This window comes from Chiloscyllium punctatum, chromosome 42 (assembly GCF_047496795.1).
Source record: "Chiloscyllium punctatum isolate Juve2018m chromosome 42, sChiPun1.3, whole genome shotgun sequence".
Classification (NCBI taxonomy): Eukaryota; Metazoa; Chordata; class Chondrichthyes; order Orectolobiformes; family Hemiscylliidae; genus Chiloscyllium; species Chiloscyllium punctatum.
In genome coordinates, this window is record NC_092780.1 from 35572876 (window position 1) to 35590600 (window position 17725).

General features: G+C 43.2%; 1 protein-coding gene across 1 annotated transcript; it reads right to left on the reverse strand.

Moving 5' to 3' along the window:
- Positions 1–402: 402 nt before the first annotated feature.
- On the reverse strand, positions 403–17481 carry LOC140465583 (interferon alpha-A-like). Its single transcript, XM_072561123.1, has 4 exons — positions 16522–17481; positions 1294–1383; positions 614–852; positions 403–502 (listed from the first exon to the last, which is right to left on the reverse strand). Exons 1-4 carry the CDS (start codon positions 16651–16653, stop codon positions 403–405), a joined length of 561 nt encoding a protein of 186 aa, XP_072417224.1. The 5' UTR covers positions 16654–17481.
- Between the last annotated feature and the right edge of the window lie 244 nt (positions 17482–17725).

Here is a 17725-nt window from a genome sequence, read left to right on the forward strand (position 1 = left end):
TTTCGAAAAGCTATTTGATAATGCCGCCACATCAAAAATGCTTCCCTACATAAGAACAGATGGCGTCAGCAGTATCATATTAGCATGGGTTAAAGATTGGTTAGCCAATAGAGCAAAGATCAGTTGAGACTTTGAACTGTAGAAGCTGTCAGTCATTAAAGAAAGCATCAAAAATAGTATTCTTCTCAGATTTTCTTCGTGAAATAGTTAATACAGAAAAATATCTCAGCGACAAATGTGATGAAAATGATCAGGTATAAAGTATCAGTGAGATAGCATTTGTTCTCCACCAAGAATCATACAGTAAAGTATCTTCACAAAACAGTCAAGATATCATTAAGTCTATCTGTAGTTATTTAAACCCCGTTCTTCCAGCCTCGACTGGTCATGCCTTGTGGACTTTTAATTTCCTCTGCTGACTTGTGCCATTATGACAAACAACTGTTGTAAACCGGCTCTAGTCTCGGCGCGGATTATTTCCCAGGAACAGTGACTAAAATTCGGCAAAACGGAAACGATGAGGGAAAAGAGACATTAGAGAATGAAGAGATTTAAAGGGAATGAAATGAACTGAATGCTAGTGATGACACAGTCAATGATCAATTGTCTCACCTTCTGTTTGAGGAACTTCCGCAGTTTCCTGAAGTATTTCTGAATGGTGGCATTTCTGCTCCGTCTGCCCTCTGTTCCCGACCTCATCACACATTCCTCCAGCTCCCTGAGCTGCCGATCCAGGAGAAGCCGGACATTTTCCACCTTGCCCCGGGCCCAAGTGACTGACCCCAGGTTCATGCTGTAGATCTTGTTGATGTGACGCAAGATTTGATGAAGCATCTGGGTCCTGCCCTGGGCCTGAACAAAACACACAGGGAACTTAGAGAGGAACTTTTCACTTAACCCCAACTGCTAGAAGGATGAGAAGGAACAGCAGGAAGGATATTGTCACCGAGAGTATGATGGAGTGTCTGGAATTCTCTGCCCTTCTTGGCGATTGAGAAAACTTCAACTCATTCAAAATGAACCTGGATCTGCATCAGAAGCTCTGTATCCGTAAGGCTACGGCTGGAAATTGGATTCGAACGGGTATATCCACCAACCACAGACACAATGCACTGATTGGTGTCTTACTGTCCATCTTTTATTTCAGTCAAACCTAATCGAAAACAGCACTTGACCCTTTACTGAGTCGGTGGGCGTTCTGATATTTCAGTTCTAAGCTGTTGATCTTAAACGCTTTCCAGAAAACACCTATCAGAAAAATTAAAAATAAAATCCAGTCCAGTGTCCACTCACCTGCAAACCCTCTGAAAGCTTCACTATGTTCAAGGGCTTGGTTTTGAGCGCGGATCTCACTCTTACACATTGCCAGGGAAGGCGACCGCCCTGCGAGAAGACATTCATTTATTCAGACAAGATCAGGAACAAAAATACTGGAGAATCGCTGACTATTAACGGTATAACGGAGTAAAACCAAAAACTATTTAGCGCAGAGCAAACCCAGTGAGATTCCGATCCTGTTCTGGAGGCAACTAAAACTGAACAGTTTTTTGTGTGTGTTTGTGTGTTGTGTGTGTGTTTTGTGTATGTGTTGCGTGGTGTATGTGTGTTGTGTTTCTGTTTTGTGTGTACGTGTGTTGTGCATATGTGTGTGTGTTGTGTGTGTTTTGTGTATTTTGTGCATGCTGTGTGTGTTGTGTGTTTTGTGTGTGCGTCTGTGTTGTGTGTTTTTGTGTCTGTGTTGTGTGTGTGTTTTGTGTGTGTTGTGTGTTTTGTGTGTGTGTCTGTGTTGTGTGTGTTGTGTGTTTTGTGTGTGTGTCTGTGTTGTGTGTGTGTTTTGTGTGTGTGTCTGTGTTGTGTGTGTGTGTTGTGTGTGTATTGTGTGTGTTTTGTGTGTTTTTTGTGTGTGTGTTGTGTGTGTTTTGTGTGTGTGTTCTGTGTGCAGTGTCTGTGTTGTGTGTGTTGTGTGTATTGTGTATGTGTTGTGTGTTTGTGTCTGTGTTGTGTGTGCATTGTGTGTGTAGTGTGTGTGTGTTGTGTGTGTGTGTAGTGTGTGTTTTGTGTGTGTATTGTGTGTGTGTGTTTTGTGTGTCTGTGTTGTGTGTGTGTTTTGTGTGTTGTGTGTATTTTGTGTGTGTCTGTGTTGTGTTTGTGTGTCTGTGTTGTATGTGTATTGTGTGTGTGTTGTGTGTGTTTTGTGTGTGTCTGTGTTGTGTGCGTGTCTGTGTTGTGTGTGTCTGTTTTTTGCATGTATCTGTGTTTTGTATGTGTTTTGTGTGTGTGTGTGTTTTGTGTGTGTCTGTGTTGTGTCTGTGTTGTGTGTGTGTGTATTGTATGTGTATTTTGTGTGTGTGTTGTGTATGTGTGTGTGTGATTTGTGTGTGTCTGTGTTGTGTGTGTCTGTTTTTTGCGTGTCTGTGTTTCGTATGTGTATTGTGTGTGTGTGTGTGTTGTGTATGTGTGTGTGTGTATGTGTGTGTGTGTCCTCTGCTGGGAGCTGCCACCACCTGAGCTGCCAATGTACATCCGAGGAGAGCAGTTGAGATGTGGGCATGACGTTCGAAAAATGAAATCTGATTGCAGGAGTTTGGGACGAGTTTGGGAGAGCAAGAAGTAGTCTACGTGCTAACCCTGTCCTAGGGAAGGTTTCTGAAATCTGGCAATTCCTGAAGCAGTGAGTGAAAGATGGCTGATAGAAACTTATAGGCAGAACACAAGGGTCAGCTCAAAGATCTGATAACTTGGATTTATATTATTAGTAGGGATTTTTTGGAAATAATAAAGTTTTCTTCAAAGTGAACAGGATTCTCCTCAACAGGATACAATAATGGCTGCTGCATACATTAGAATGTATTTTTCACAGTAACTGATTAAATCAACGTTACTATGACTATGGTAATCTGTTCTCTCCTCTTCCTGGCATCGTTTGCAGCCTTTAACATGGTTGCTGACATCATATCATCTGCCAGGCTTCTCCAGCAGCTGACTGGAATTGTATTTGCCTAGTTCCATTCTTACCCATGTAATTGTAGCTAGGGAATCATCACTTCTCTTCCTGATGCCACAGTTTCACTTCTGGTATCTACTAAGGTTCTACGTACTTCCTAATCAGTCTATCCATGGACGTTATTACACATAGCTGGAGCAGGCATGACTTGAATCTGGGCCTCCCTGCTCAAAGGCAGGGGCACTACCATCCTGGTCCACTGCCTTGTGGTGACATCATCGGAAAACATGGCTTCAGTTTGCATTTACTGTGTATCTGTCTTAGGCACCAAATCCTACCTCACCATCAGCTTTCTCCACTCGCCCGGTCTCTGAACTGTCAGACTACTGATCCAAAGTCCTCTTCTGATGGAGAACTTTCTTTCCAATATAAATCCGAGGAATTATCTTATGAAGGAAGGTTGAGGGTTGAGGGCCTGGAGCCTGTTTCCACTGGCATATAGAATAATGAGAGGAGAAAGTGAGGACTGCAGATGCTGTAGATCAGAGCTGATAATATGTTGCTGGAAAAGCGCAGCAGGTCAGGCAGCATCCAAGGAGCAGGAGAATCGATGGGCTTATGCCCGAAACGTTGATTCTCCTGCTCCTTGGATGCTGCCTGACCTGCTGCACTTTTCCAGCAACATATTATCAGTATAGAATAATGAGAGGTCATCTTATTGAAAAATATGGATTCTGAGAGGACTTGACCAAGTAGATGCTGAGATGTTTCCCCTTATAGAACATAGAACAGTACAGCATAGTACAGGCCCTTCAGCCTACAATGTTGTGGTGAGCATTTATCTTAATTTAAGATCAACCTAGCATACACAGCCCTCAATTTACAGGTGTCCATGTATTTGTCTCACAGTCACTTAAATGTCCCTAATGTCTCTGACTCTGCTACCGCTGCTGGCATAGCATTCCACACACTCTCTGTGTAAAGAACCTACCTCTGACATCTCCCTTAAATCTTCCTCCAATCACCTTAAAATTATGATCCCTTGTGACCACCATTTCTGCCTTGGGGAAAATTCTCTGACCATCTACTCTACCTATGCCTCTCATTACCTTGTACACCTCTATCAAGTCACCTGTCTTCCTTCTTCTCTCCACTGTGAAAAGTCCTAGTTTACCCAACATCTCTTCATAAGTCAATCCCTCCAATCCAAGCAGCATCTTGGTAAATCTCGCCTCTCTAAAGCATCTACATCCCTCGTATAATGAGGTGACCAAAACTGAACCAAGTGTGGTTTAACCAGGGTTTTATAGAGCTGCAGCAAAGCCGTGTAGCTCTTAAATTCAATCTACCTGTTAATGAAAGCCAAAACACATATGCCTTCTTTACAACCCTATCAACTTGGTTTGCAACTTTGAGGGATCTGTTGGCATGGACTCCAAGATCCTGCTGTTCCTCCACACCATCAAGAATCCTATCCTTAACCCTGTATTCAGCATTCAAATTAGACCTTCCAAAATGAATCACTTTGCATTTATCCAGGTTGAACTCCATCTGCCATTTCTCAGCCCAGCTTTGCATCCTGTCAATGTCTTGACAGCCCTCGACATTATCTACTAACCCACCCTTCCACTTCTTCATCCAAGTGATTTATAGAAAGTACAAAAAACAGAGGCCCAACAACAGATCCCTGTGGGGCACCACTGGTCACTGACCTTCAGGTGGAATACTTTCCATCCACTACCACTCACTGTCTTCTTTTGGCCATCCAATTCTGTGTCCAGACAGCCAAGTTTCCCTGTATGCCATACTTCTTAACTTTCTGTATGTGCCTACCTTGGGGAACCTTAGCAAAGGCCATACATACTGAAATACATATACACTCAATTCACTACTCGATCTTCATCAACCTGTTTCATCACATTCTCAAAGAACTCAATAAGGCTTGCGAGTAATGAACTGCCCCTCACAAAGCTATGCTGACTATTTTTAATCTATCTATGTTTTTCCAAATAGTCATAAACCCTAACTCTCAGAGTCCTTTCTAGTACCTTGCTTACCACAGATGTAAGACTAACTGGTCTGTAATTCCCAGGGATTTCCCTATTTCCTTTCTTGAACATAGGAACAGCATCCGCCTCCCTCCAATCATCTGGTACTATTCCCGTGGAGAGTAAGGATGAAAACATCATCACCAGTGGTGCAGCAATCACATTCCTCACTTCCCATAGTAACCTCGGATATATCTCCAACCATGGGGATTAATCTACATTGATACTTCCCAGAATTTCCAGCACACCCACTTCCTTCATGTCAATCTGTTCAAGCCTATTAACCTGGTCCACAGTGTTCTCACTATCAACAAGGTCCCTCTCTCCAGTGAATACTAAAGCAAAAGGCTCATTTAGGGCCTCTCCTGCCTCTTCAGATTCCAGGCACAAGTTCCCTCCAGTTTCCCTGCCCTACCCTCACACTGATCATTCTCTTATTCCTCATGTATGTGTAGAATGCCTTTGGGTTTTCCCTAATGCCTGCAACCAAGGCTTTTTTTGTGCCCTCTCCGAGCTCTCTTCGGTCCATTTTTGAGTTCTTTCCTAACTACCTTGTAATTCTCTAAAGCTGTGCCATATCCTTGTTTCCTCAAGCTTCCTTCTTCCTCTTAGAGTCATAGAGTCATAGAGATGTACAGCATGGAAACAGATCATTTGGTCCATCCCATCCATGCTGACCAGATATCCCAACCCAATCAAGTCCCACCTGCCAGCACCTGGCCCATATCCCTCCAAACCCTTCCTATTCATATACCCATCCAAATGCCTCTTAAATGTTGCAATTGTACCACTTCCTCTGGCAGGTCATTCCTTAAACATACCACCCTCTGGTGAAAATGTTGCACCTTAGGTCTCTTTCTGGACTCACCGACACCAGGGAAAATACTTTGTCTATGTATCCTATCCATGCCCCTCATAATTTTGTAAACCTCTATAAGGTCACCCCTCAGCCTCTGACACTGCAGGGAAAACAGCCCCAGCCTTTTCAGCCTCTTCTTATAGCTCAAATCCTCCAACACTGGCAACATCCTTGTAAATCTTTTCTGAACCCTTTCAAGTTTCAAAACATCTTTCTGATAGGAAGAAGACCAGAATTGCACACAATATTCCAAAAGTGGCCAAACCAATGTCCTGTACAGCCACAACATGACCTCCCAACTCCTGTACTCAATACTCTGACCAATAAAGGAAAGCATACCAAAAACCTTCTTCGCTATCCTATCTACCTGCGACTCCACTTTCAAGGATCTATGAACCTGCACTCCAAGATCTCTTTGTTCAGCAACATTCCCTAGGACCTTACTATTAAGTGTATAAGTCCTACTAAGATTTGCTTTCCCAAAATGCAGCACCTTGCATTTATCTGAATCAAACTCCATCTGCCACTTCTCAGCCCATTGGCTCATCTGGTCCAGATCTTGTTGTAATCTGAGGTAACCTTCTTCACTGTCCACTACACCTCCAATTTTGGTGTCATCTGCAAACTTACTAACTGTACCTCTTATGGTCCCATCCAAATCATTTATGTAAATGACAAAAAGTAGAGGACCCAGCACTGATCCTTGTGACACTCCACTGGTCACAGGCCTCCAGTCTGAAAAGCAACCCTCCACTTCCACCACCATCACCCTCTTCTACCTTTGAGCCAGTTCTGTATCCAAATGGCTAGTTCTCCCTGTATTCCGTGAGATCTAACCTTGCTAATCAGTCTCCCATGGGGAATCTTGTCGAACGCCTTACTGAAGTCCATATACGTCACGTCCACCACTCTGCCCTCATCAATCCTCTTTGTTACTTCTTCAAAAAACTCAATCAAGTTTGAGAGACATGATTTCCCACGCACAAAGCCATGTTGACTGTCCCGAATCAGTCCTTGCCTTTCCAAATACATGTACTTCCTGTCCCTCAGGATTCCCTCCAACAACTTGCCCACCACCGAGGTGAGGCTCACCAGTCTATATTTCCCTGGCTTGTCTTTACCACCCTTCTTAAACAATGGCACCAAGTTAGCCAACCTCCAGTATTCCGGCACCTCACCTGTGACTATCAATGATACAAATATCTCAGCAAGAGGCCCAGCAATCACTTCTCTAGCTTCCCACAGAGTTCTAGGGTACACCTGATCAGGTCCTGGGGATTTATCCACCTTTAACCGTTTCAAGATATCCAAGCACTTCCTCTTCTGTAATCTGGACATTTTGCAAGGTGTCACCATCTATTTCCCTACATTCTATATCTTCCATATCCTTTTCCACAGTAAATACTGATGCAAAATAATTGTTTAGTATCTCCCCCCATTTTCTGCGGCTCCATACAAAGACTGCCTTGTTGATCTTTAAGGGGCCCTATTCTCTCCCTAGTTACCCTTTTGTCCTTAATATATTTGTAAAAACCCTTTGGATTCTCCTTAATTCTATTTGCCAAAGCTATCTCATGTTCCCTTTTTGCCCTCCTGATTTCCCTCTTAAGTATTACTCCTACTGCCTTTACACTCTTCTGAGGATTCACTCGATCTATCCTTACATATGCTTCCTTCTTTTTCTTAACAAAGCCCTCAATTTCTTTCGTCATCCAGCATTCCCTATACCTACCAGCTTTTCTTTTCACCCTAACAGGAAGATACTTTCTATGGATTTAATTTATTAGTCCTACCTTGTCCCTACCAGCCCTGACTGTTTGACTCACTTCTGTTGTCAACTGTACCAGTTTCAGATCGATCTCTTTCCTCACCATCTCCCTGGGTCCCACCAACCTTACTCATTTAAATCTCACGAGTAGCTCTAGAAAATTTCCCTGCCAATATATTAGTCCCCTTCTACTTTTGGTTCAATCCATCCTTCTTGTACAGGTCTCTTCTACACCAAAAGAGATTCCAATGATCCAAAAATGTGAATCCCTCTCCCATACACCAGCTCCTCAGTCATGCATTCATCTGCACTATCCTCCTATTCCTGCTCTCACTAGCTCGTAGCACCAGGAACAATCCAAATATTACTATTTTTGAGGACCTCCTTTTTAAATTCCTGCATAACTCTCTGTTATCACCCTTCAGAATCTCAACCTTTTCCCTTCCTATGTTGTTGTTTTCAATGCGGACAATGACTTCTTGCTGGCCCCTCTCCCCCTTGAGAACATTCTGCACCCTCTCTGAGACATCCTTGATCCTGGCACCAGGGAAGAAACACACCATTCTGATTTTTCGCTGCTGGCCATAGAAACATCTGTCTGTACCTTGGACTAGAGAATGCCCTGACACAATTGATCTCTAGGAACCTGACGTAGCCCTCATTGCATTAGAGCCAGTCTCAATACCAGAGACTTGGCTGTTCGTGCTACATTCCCCTGAGAATCCATCACCGCTACATTTTCCAAAACAACATATTTGTTTGAAATAGGTATATCCACTCCTACCCTAGGTGCCAACCTCTCTTACCTTTCCTGGAGTTAATCCATCTGTGTGACTGTATCTGAGACTTTCCCCCTTCCTATAACTGCCATACATCACAAACTGTTGCTGTTGCAAATTCCTCATTGCTTCAAACTGTCTCTTCAATCGATCCATTCATTCTGATAAAATTTGCAACCAACAGCATTTATTGCAGATTTAATCCGCAGTAAACCTTAAGCTCCCTTTAAACTCCCACATCTGACAAGAAGCACATATCACGTTACTAAAGGCCATTTTTGCTCCTTCACAATCTAACAGACCCAGAAAATAACACCGTCTTATTCCTCTACAAAACACTGCCCCAGGTTAAAGATGAGAAGTTCTTCGGCTCTTGTCATCCAAAGCTCCTTCACCTTACCATTCCTTGCCTGTCTCAGTGTGACAAAGTTATCCAACACTGGCAACAAGTGCACTTTAAACAGCCTCCACATTTATGTTGTACATTTCCGGTTGAGCAATTGTTCCCAATTTATACACCACAGCTCCTGCATAATAGCAATATAATTTCCCCTCCCCCAATTAAATATCTTCCCATACGTTTTGTCCCTATCCCTCTTTATGGCTATTGTAAAGGTGAGACAGTTGTGGTCACTGTCACCGAAATGCTGTACCATCAAGAGAACTGACACCTGGCCTGGCTCATTGCCTAGCACTAAATCCACTATGGCCTCCCCCTAGGCGGCCTATCTCCATATTCAAGAATCCTTCCTGGACACACCTGACAAAATTGGCTCTGTCCAGACCATTTGCACAAAGGACGTTCCAATCAATATTGAGGAAGTTGAAGCCACCCATTACAACAACTCTGTTACATCTGCACCATTCCAAGTTCTGCTGTCCAATCTGTTCTTCAATCTATCTGCTGCTATTAAGGGGTCCTTAGAAAACACACAATGAAGTGATTGCTCTTTTCCTATTACTGATTTCCACCCATACTGATTGAACAACCACCTTTTCTGCAGCTGTGATGCACTCTTTAATTAACAATACTGCTCCCCCTCCTCTTCTCCAAACTATTCCCCCTCCTTTTCCAGGCCCCTCACCCCCAAAATCATTCTTTTTAAAAGATCTAAACCCTGGAACATCCAGCAACCATTCTTTTCCCTGTGAAATCCATATCTATGTTATGGCCACAACATCGTAACTCCAAGTAGTGATCCATGCTCTAAGTTCATCACTCTTATTCCTGACACTCCTTGCATTGAAACAGATACACTTTAACCCTTCCCTTCGCCCTATCAAGTATGTATCTTTCCTAACAGACTCTCTGCATTATAGGGTAATCTGGAACATAGTTGACACAGTTTTAGAGTTGGGTACCTCCTACTTAATCTGAAGACATGGGGTCTTTTATCATGGGTGCATGAGGAAAGGCAGGCATGTAAAGTTATGACCACTGTAAGGACAGCCATGATCCTATTGTTTGATGGAGCAGGTTGAATGAACCTAGTAGTCTACTCATGTTCCTATTTCTTATGTTGAGATGACTGAAGCTATTGTCCTGATCCCCAGCAGAATATTTCTTCTCTAGTTACTGACACTATCTCTCTCCCTGGAAACTGTCTGATTCTGAACCAGACCTTTCACAAAACTGCTATCATATTTGACCCAGAGGTGAGCATGAAACTACAAATCGCTACCATATAAGACTGCTTACTTCCACCTCCGTAGTATCACCTGACTCTATCCCTACATTTGTAACATTACAGTTTTATAATTCCCTCTGCCCTCCGTTTCCTGTTCTTGTTTCCAGCCCTCCTCAAGTTCAATTCCCTTCCATAAGACCATAAGGTGTAGGAGCAGAAGCAGACCATTCAGTCCCTTGAGTCTGCTTCACCATTTAGTTCAATCATGGCTGATCTGATAATCATCAACTCTATTTTCCTGCCCTTTCTACACAACTTTTGATTGCCTTCCTGGTTAAAAATCTGTCTATCACAATGTTGAATACATTTAACAACCCAAACATTATAGGCCTCTGTGATGAACAAATCACAGATTCACTACCGCTGATGATAGTAATTTCTCCTCTTCTCTGACTGACCTCATATTCTGAAACTATGCCAGACATTCCCTCAAAAGGAAACAACATCTCTACATCAACCCTGTCAAGTCCCCTAGGAATCTTGTATTGTTCAATAAGGTTGCCTCTCATTCTTCTAAGCTCCAATGAGTCCAGGCCCAACCTACTCAACATCCCCTCATAAGACAAGCCTTCCTTATCCAGGCTCAACCATTATATGACATTTGATGACATTATATCTTTCCTTAGATAACAGACCAAGACTGGTACAATATTCCAGATATGGTCAAACCAGTGTGTTGCTTGTTTTTAATAAGACTTTGGTATGTTTATACTTAAAAGTCTTTGAATTAAGGCCATCATTCTATTTGTTTTCCTTAATACTTACCGAGCTTGAACTGCATGATTCATGCACAAGGACTGACAAATCTCTTTTTTTTTCACTTTCTGTTTTGTTTCTCCAATGTAATAGTATTCAGGTCCTCTATTCTTCCTGTCAAAGTGCATAACCATACATGTTTTCACATTGTGGCCTGCACACTAAGTTTTTGCCTATTCACTTACCTCATCTAAATTCTTCTGCATAGTCAAATTTCATTCTCATCATTTGCTAACCACCACATCTTGTGCCATCTGTAAACTTGATTATATATAAATTTGGCTTTTCCTCATTCAAATCATTGATATTTATCCAATAATTAATTGTGGCCTCAAATTTGATTTCCTCTTGACTCTCATTTTGATCCAAAGGTTCAATTTCCTCCTCGACCTTTAGACTTTGGTAGCTTTCTCTGATTAGCTATAGATTTTCCATTTTAAATATGTACCTTCTGGAAGACTTGCTTCTGATTCTCTCAGTTTCTCTGAAGTTTGATCCATCATGGGTCTCACAATGAAGAGACTTTACATTCTATTCCAACTCACACAAGTGCCATACGCGAATTGGCATGTTTTTTATGCCAGCTGATGGTTTGGGCAGAACCTTGGCATGCAAAATTGGGAATATAGCTGTTTTGGATCACCAGTGTATCGAGATGTTAAAATGAAGGGTAGTGGAATGGATGCACGTCACTGGCACATGGATCCATTTTTGTTAGAGATAGCAAATTTGCTGAGTATATTAGAAGAGAGTTCAGGGCCTTTTGGAATATCAACTCAGGTACAGTTAGTAATCCGGCAATACTTTGGGAGGCCACTGAGGCATATTTACGAGGCCTGATCATTTCATATTCGATGAATAGAAGAAGGCAGAGGGAGGAGCAGCAAGGGACGCTGGAGGCCCGGCTGAAGGTAGCTGAGAAAACATATTATAATAAGCTGTCATTGGTTAAGCTGCAGCACAGCCCTCTGGGCTGCTCTCAACTCATTGCGCACACAAGTGGCTAAAATAAGAGCTCTCCTTTGCCAATCAAAGACTGTTTGAATTTGGAGATAAGCCAGGTAGATATCTGCTTTATTTGACTAGCAGGAAAAAAGCTTCCCAATCTATAAGGTCTGTAAGAGAGAAGGCTGGTACGAGTACCCGTGAGTTGAAGAAGATCAATGTTAGGTTTAAGGAATACTTTGCAGAGCTATATCGCTTGGGTGGTGAACATGGTACAATGGGAATACAGTCCTTTTTTGAAAATCTGGACATCTCCAATATAAGTATGGATCAGGCTTCCCTTTTGAATGCACCTATAACGTTACAGGAAGTGCAGGAAGCAATAAGGCATCTTCAGGGTGGCAAAGCGCCAGGCCAGATGGATTCCCAACTGAATTCCATAAGGAATTCATAAATGTGTTGGTGGAGCCACTTCTGGGGATGCATAGCTATTCACATGCAAAGGATTGTCTGCCACCTTCTCTTAAGAAGGCTAATATCTCCCTCATTTTAAAGAAAAGGAAAGACCCTGAAGAATGTTGTTGATTGTAGATTTTAAAATTCTCTCCAAGACTCTGAGGTTGGAGAAGGTCCTGCCCCATATTATAAAAGTAGACCAGACCAACTTTGTTAGGGGCCATAGCTCCTCCAACAATATCAGGAATGTACTGAACATAGTGCAGGTATGCCAGCAAAGATTGATTCCGGGTTTGGTGGTCTCCCTCAATGCAGAAAATGTGTTTGGTTGGATAGAATGGCTGTATCTATTTGGGGTCCTAGAGAGCTTTGGTTTGGGGTGTCCTTTGCCAAATGGGTGGCAGAATTGTAAAATGATCCTATTACAAATGGTTCTAAGTCAGATAACTTTAACATTGGGAGAGGTAGTCGACAGGTGTGTCCTCTATCACTACTGTTATTTACTTTGGTGATTGAACCATTAGCCAAAGCTATCAGAAGAAATCCTGATATAGTAGCACCAAGAGTAGGAATGGGGGAGCATAATATCAGCCTATTTGCTGACATGTCCTTTTGTTTTTGGCCAATCAGGAGAAGTCTGTTCCTTGACTGATTCAAACAATTAAGTCATATGGTGGTTTCTTGGGTTACAGGATCAATTTTGCAAACTCAGAAGCCATGTCACTAGGGAGATTAGTGGAGATGCCTCTTTTAGATTTAGATTACTTACAGTGTGAAACAGGCCCTTCGGCCCAACAAGTCCACACCAACCCTCTGAAAAGCAACCCACCCACACCCATTCTCCTACATTTCCCCCTTCACCTAACACTCCGGGCAATTTAGCATGGCCAATTCACCTAAGCTTGCACATTTTTGGACTGTGGGAGGAAACCAGAGCACCCAGAGGAAACTCACGCAGACATAGGGAGAATGTGCACACTCCACACAGACAGTTACCTGAGGCGGGAATTGAACCCAGGTTGAGTGATCAATTGATCTGAAGGATGGAATGCAGTTCCGGTTTAGATGGTCGTCAAAAGGTTTTTTTGTACTTGGGAATTTTTATTACCTCTTCCTCCCACCAGCTGTATAAAGCAAACTATGCACAATTATTAAAGAGGATAAAATAAGATTTGCAGTGGTGGGAGGGGTTACCGTTATCATTGTTGGGCCAAATACCCCTGATTTAGATGAATGTTCTTCCCTGCCTGCTGTACACCCCACTAGAATGCTCCCGTTGTTGTTACCTGGACAAGTGTTATGGAGGCTCACTGGTTGGCTAGGCTCCTTTATTTGGTGCCACAGGCATCCTCTAATTAAATTAAATAAAGTGCAGCTTTCACAGGCTGAGGGAGGGATGGATCTTCTGGATTGGAAGAAATACCAAATAAGCGCCCTGTTAACATATGTTGGTAACTGGATATGGGGGAATGTGGAGTCGATTTGGCTTGATATTGAAGCCTTGCAGTCGACATGTCCTTTAATTAGTTTATTATTCACATGAAATCCGTGACCCAGCAGTGTCAGAGCCCAATTATTTTAAACACGGTGAATGTCTGGAGGATAATGAGGCAAGACAGGGGCAATTGGTCTAAGACTTTGCCGTTGATGGGAGCCCAAGGATTTAAACCTGGGACAATGGACTCCGCCTTTTAGGCATGGGAGAATAAGGGAATCTCCTGTCTGGGAGACTTATTCAAGGGGGAGATCCTGATGTCATTTAGTCAGTAAAGTCAGAAATATGGATTGGCTAATAGTGACCTTTTCCGATACTTTCAGAAAGGGACTATATACATAGGGAGACCACGCTCCTGGTCCAGTGTTAGAAATCAGACGTGGAGAACAGAGTACTCTGATGTACAGGTGCTCTCTCACTCAGTACTTTATATCATTTACAGAAATATCGTGCCCTGGGAGACATGGAAGGACTCTGTAGGACATGGAATCGAGAGTTAGGAGAGGATATTTGGGAAGAATATGGGGAAATGTAAGGAAAATTTCAGTATGTAACAGAGCACAAGCCATGCAATTGAAGATCATATGCAGGGCTCATATGGTGCCAGAGATGTTAGCTAAGTTCAAGTTAGGAGCATCACCAGGGTGACCCAAATGTAACATTACTATAGGCACTCTCACGCATTGCTACTGGTCATGTTGTAAGATCTAGAGACACTGGATTGCTATAGCAAGGGAGCTAAAGAACATCCTCAGGATTGAAATTAAAGTGGATCTGATATTTCTTCTTTTGGGTTTGCCAATTTTCCCCTCTCTAGGAGAGCACAGGAAGAGATTGCATAACACTCTTACACATTATGCATGGAAGAACATTCTACTGAATTGGACATCAGAAAAACCACCAGGTCTTATGGGGTGGCGTAGGCTGGTGATGGAGCATCTCCCCCAAGACTACCTCACAAAAATGGTGCACCACAAAATGGAGCAGTTTTACAAGACATAGCAGCCCTTTTTAAACTATATTGACGCTGACTTATCAACAATATTACTTAGGGCCATGGTATAGCTGTGGGAATTAGTATGGGTGCCATGGGGTCCCGGGAGGAGGAGGCTGGGCGAAACGAATATGGGTACTGCAGATGGTGCTCTCAGGGATAGGAGCCTCAATGGAGGTGTGATGAGTGAGATAGAATAAAGTAGTGAGATATTATTCAATGTAAGTTATTTAAATTTAGTTTGAGTTAGTATTTATTTAATATGTTTGTAGTCTAGTTTAAGTAGATATGTTTTTTTTCTGATAGAATAGAGGCCGTTCATTAACAATAGTACTGCGTTATAGCTTTGTTGTGCTGCCTTTTTTTTCAGTTTTGATGGTGTTATTCTTTTTTGTATATAGGTTTTTTGTAAAAGATTTAAAAAGGTTTTCGATAGAAATATTTATTTTATAAAAGGGTCTCATGATGCAGTTTCACAAAATGGTGACTGCACAAAAGGACACCATTCAGCCTGTCGCATGTATCTTGGTTCTCTGAAGGAGAATGCGTTACCCTAATTTGCCACCTTTGGCCGTGTACATTCACCTTTTCAGGATAATATTCCACTTTCTTCTTTGATGGATGAATTGAAGCTCCCTCTAAAACAATCTCAGGCAGTTTGTGCCAGCTCCTAACCATGAAGTGGCCATTCCTCGTGTTGCCATTGGTTCTTCTGTCATTTACTTTAAGTCTCCGTCTGCTTATCCCGAATCATTGCATCGATGGGAACGTTTCTCTCCATCTAGTCTGCCCAAAAACCTCATGGTTTTGAATATCTTGATCAACTATCCGCTTAACCTACTTCCCTTCAAGTCTGCAATTCTCCAATGTAACTGCAGCAATGAAGTTTCTCAACCGTGGAATCATACACGTGAATCCATCGGAACTGCTTTAGCTTGTTGCTAAGCTGCAATGCCCAATAACACATGACAGTCCGGTGAGGCCAAAACTATATTTTTATACAAGCTTAATGTAATTTATTTGCAATTGCACTCTATAATCCTATTGATAAAGCCTCAAGAGGTGTATGCTTTTTGAAGTTCTGTCACGTTGTCCTCTCTATCAACTTGTCAGTGATTTGTGCAAATATACCCCCCGAAGGCCCTTTGCCACCATACCCCACTTACAATTCTGTCCATCGTCTTGTATTGAGGTGTTTGCTATTAAAAATAAATCACTTCTCATTTCATTGAAGTAAATTCAATCCACCACATGTTGACCCGTTCTACCCAAAAGTCCCTTTATCGTTTGAAATACTAAACATTGTCCAATATTAAAGTTACATGCCACTTTGTCAAACATTTATGTAGGAGAATTCACAGCACAGGAGCTGATAAGTACATTGTTTTTCCTAAAGGACCACTTTTTCACACAGAGGGTGGTCGTGTGTGGAATGAGCTGCCAGAGGAAGTGGTGGAGGCTGGCACAATTCTAACATTTAAAAGACATCTGGACGGAGTGGGTTTACAAAGGGTGTGGAGAGATATGGGCCAAGTGCTGGCAAATGAGACTAGATTACGTGAGACTATCTGGTCGGCATGGACGACTTGGACCGAAGAGGTCTGTTTCAAAGCAGTACACCTCTATGACTCTATATCAACAAGAATACCGTGATCACCTTGGCCGCATGCCTTAAGAATAAGTCAAGCAATGTTGTTAAAAGTGACTTTAATCCAACATACACACCTCGCCACATAGCACTTTCTAAAATGTAACGGACCCAGTGAGATTCCGATCAGCTGAAACTCACCATTTCATGCAGTTTGCTCAGAGTCTCTGTGTTGAGAACTTGCTGTAAGTGCAGCCTCTCACAGCCCAGACTCAGGGTCCCGGACAACAACACCAGCACCGTCCAAAATCTCCAAATCCTCCCCAGAGCCATGCTGCACCGAGCCAGAAGGTAGCACCGAGTTGGAAGCTGAGAAAGCGGTCAATGTGCAATCGGAGCGGATTGGGATCCGGGAGCGGGCGCCTGTGTTGCCGAGTGCTGTGAGTGTGAGCCTGGGCTCTGCTGGCTGCTCTCACTGGCACTGCCAAACTGGCGGCTTGAATGGGGCACATTACATTCGAAAAGTGAAAACCGCTTCCAGGGAGTTTGCAGGAGCTGCGGGGAGATCAAGAGTTGGTGCGGTTTCTTTCTGAGGTAAGGAATCGAAAAGCTGGAGAGTCCGGAAGCAGCGGCTGGGAAATCCCGGCTGGAAAATCGCAAGCAGCGCTCGGTTTGCAGCGGAATGTTGAGTGTGTTCAGATCATCGGGCACTGAGCTGGTGTCGAGGGTGGCTCTGTACTTGGGGCAGGGGGAGTCAGGCTGTGTATTGGGGGCTGGATGTCCTAATCCGGATTATAGAGACCCCCGACTGCGGGAATCCCCCGTGTCCCGGTGTGTTCACATCGCGCTTGTCCCGTTCCCACATCCCGGGTTGGAGATGACAGGGAGCCCGGCTCACAGGCCTGGCTCACCGGCTGTTGCTCCCTGTCTCCGCTCACATTCACCTGGATCACAATCCGCTCCCTCACTGGAGGAAGGTTCTCATTTCCCGCTGGGATTCTGGAACCATTTTCAGAGTCGGAGTGAAATCATCAAGATCTGGTCCGAATCCGACTCCGAAAGTGATCCCGTTCCCTTCCCTTTCATCGTTTCTGTCTGCTCTCTCTCCCGGGATAGTGTCCATGTCAGATTCTCTCTGGAAATGAACCTCGTGTCAATTTGCTCCAAAGTGAAAGTGTCTCAGGGAAAGTGACGCGTTTTGTCATTTCCGAAAGGGAGGGGAGTTTGTAAACAGAGCGGGTCAGACTGAGAGGGGGCAGGGTGAGGAATATCTGGGAAAGTGTTAGTGATATCCCGGGATATCCCGGTGAGACAGGAAATGCCTCCAAGTCACTTTTAGCTGGGACTGCGTCCGCACTTTCAGAGCGGGTGTTATATTTTAAATGCTTTGAAACATTCATTTGTA

Excerpts from the sequence above, each read along its gene's own strand:
- LOC140465583 (XM_072561123.1), bottom strand. The coding sequence starts at position 16,653 with ATGGCTCTGGGGAGGATTTGGAGATTTTGGACGGTGCTGGTGTTGTTG. Across the intron at positions 1,384-16,521 it reads TGAGCAAACTGCATGAAATG|GGCGGTCGCCTTCCCTGGCA; the intron begins GTGAGTTTCAGC and ends GTCTTCTCGCAG. Across the intron at positions 503-613 it reads CGGAAGTTCCTCAAACAGAA|GAATTTTAGTCACTGTTCCT; the intron begins GGTGAGACAATT and ends TTCCGTTTTGCC.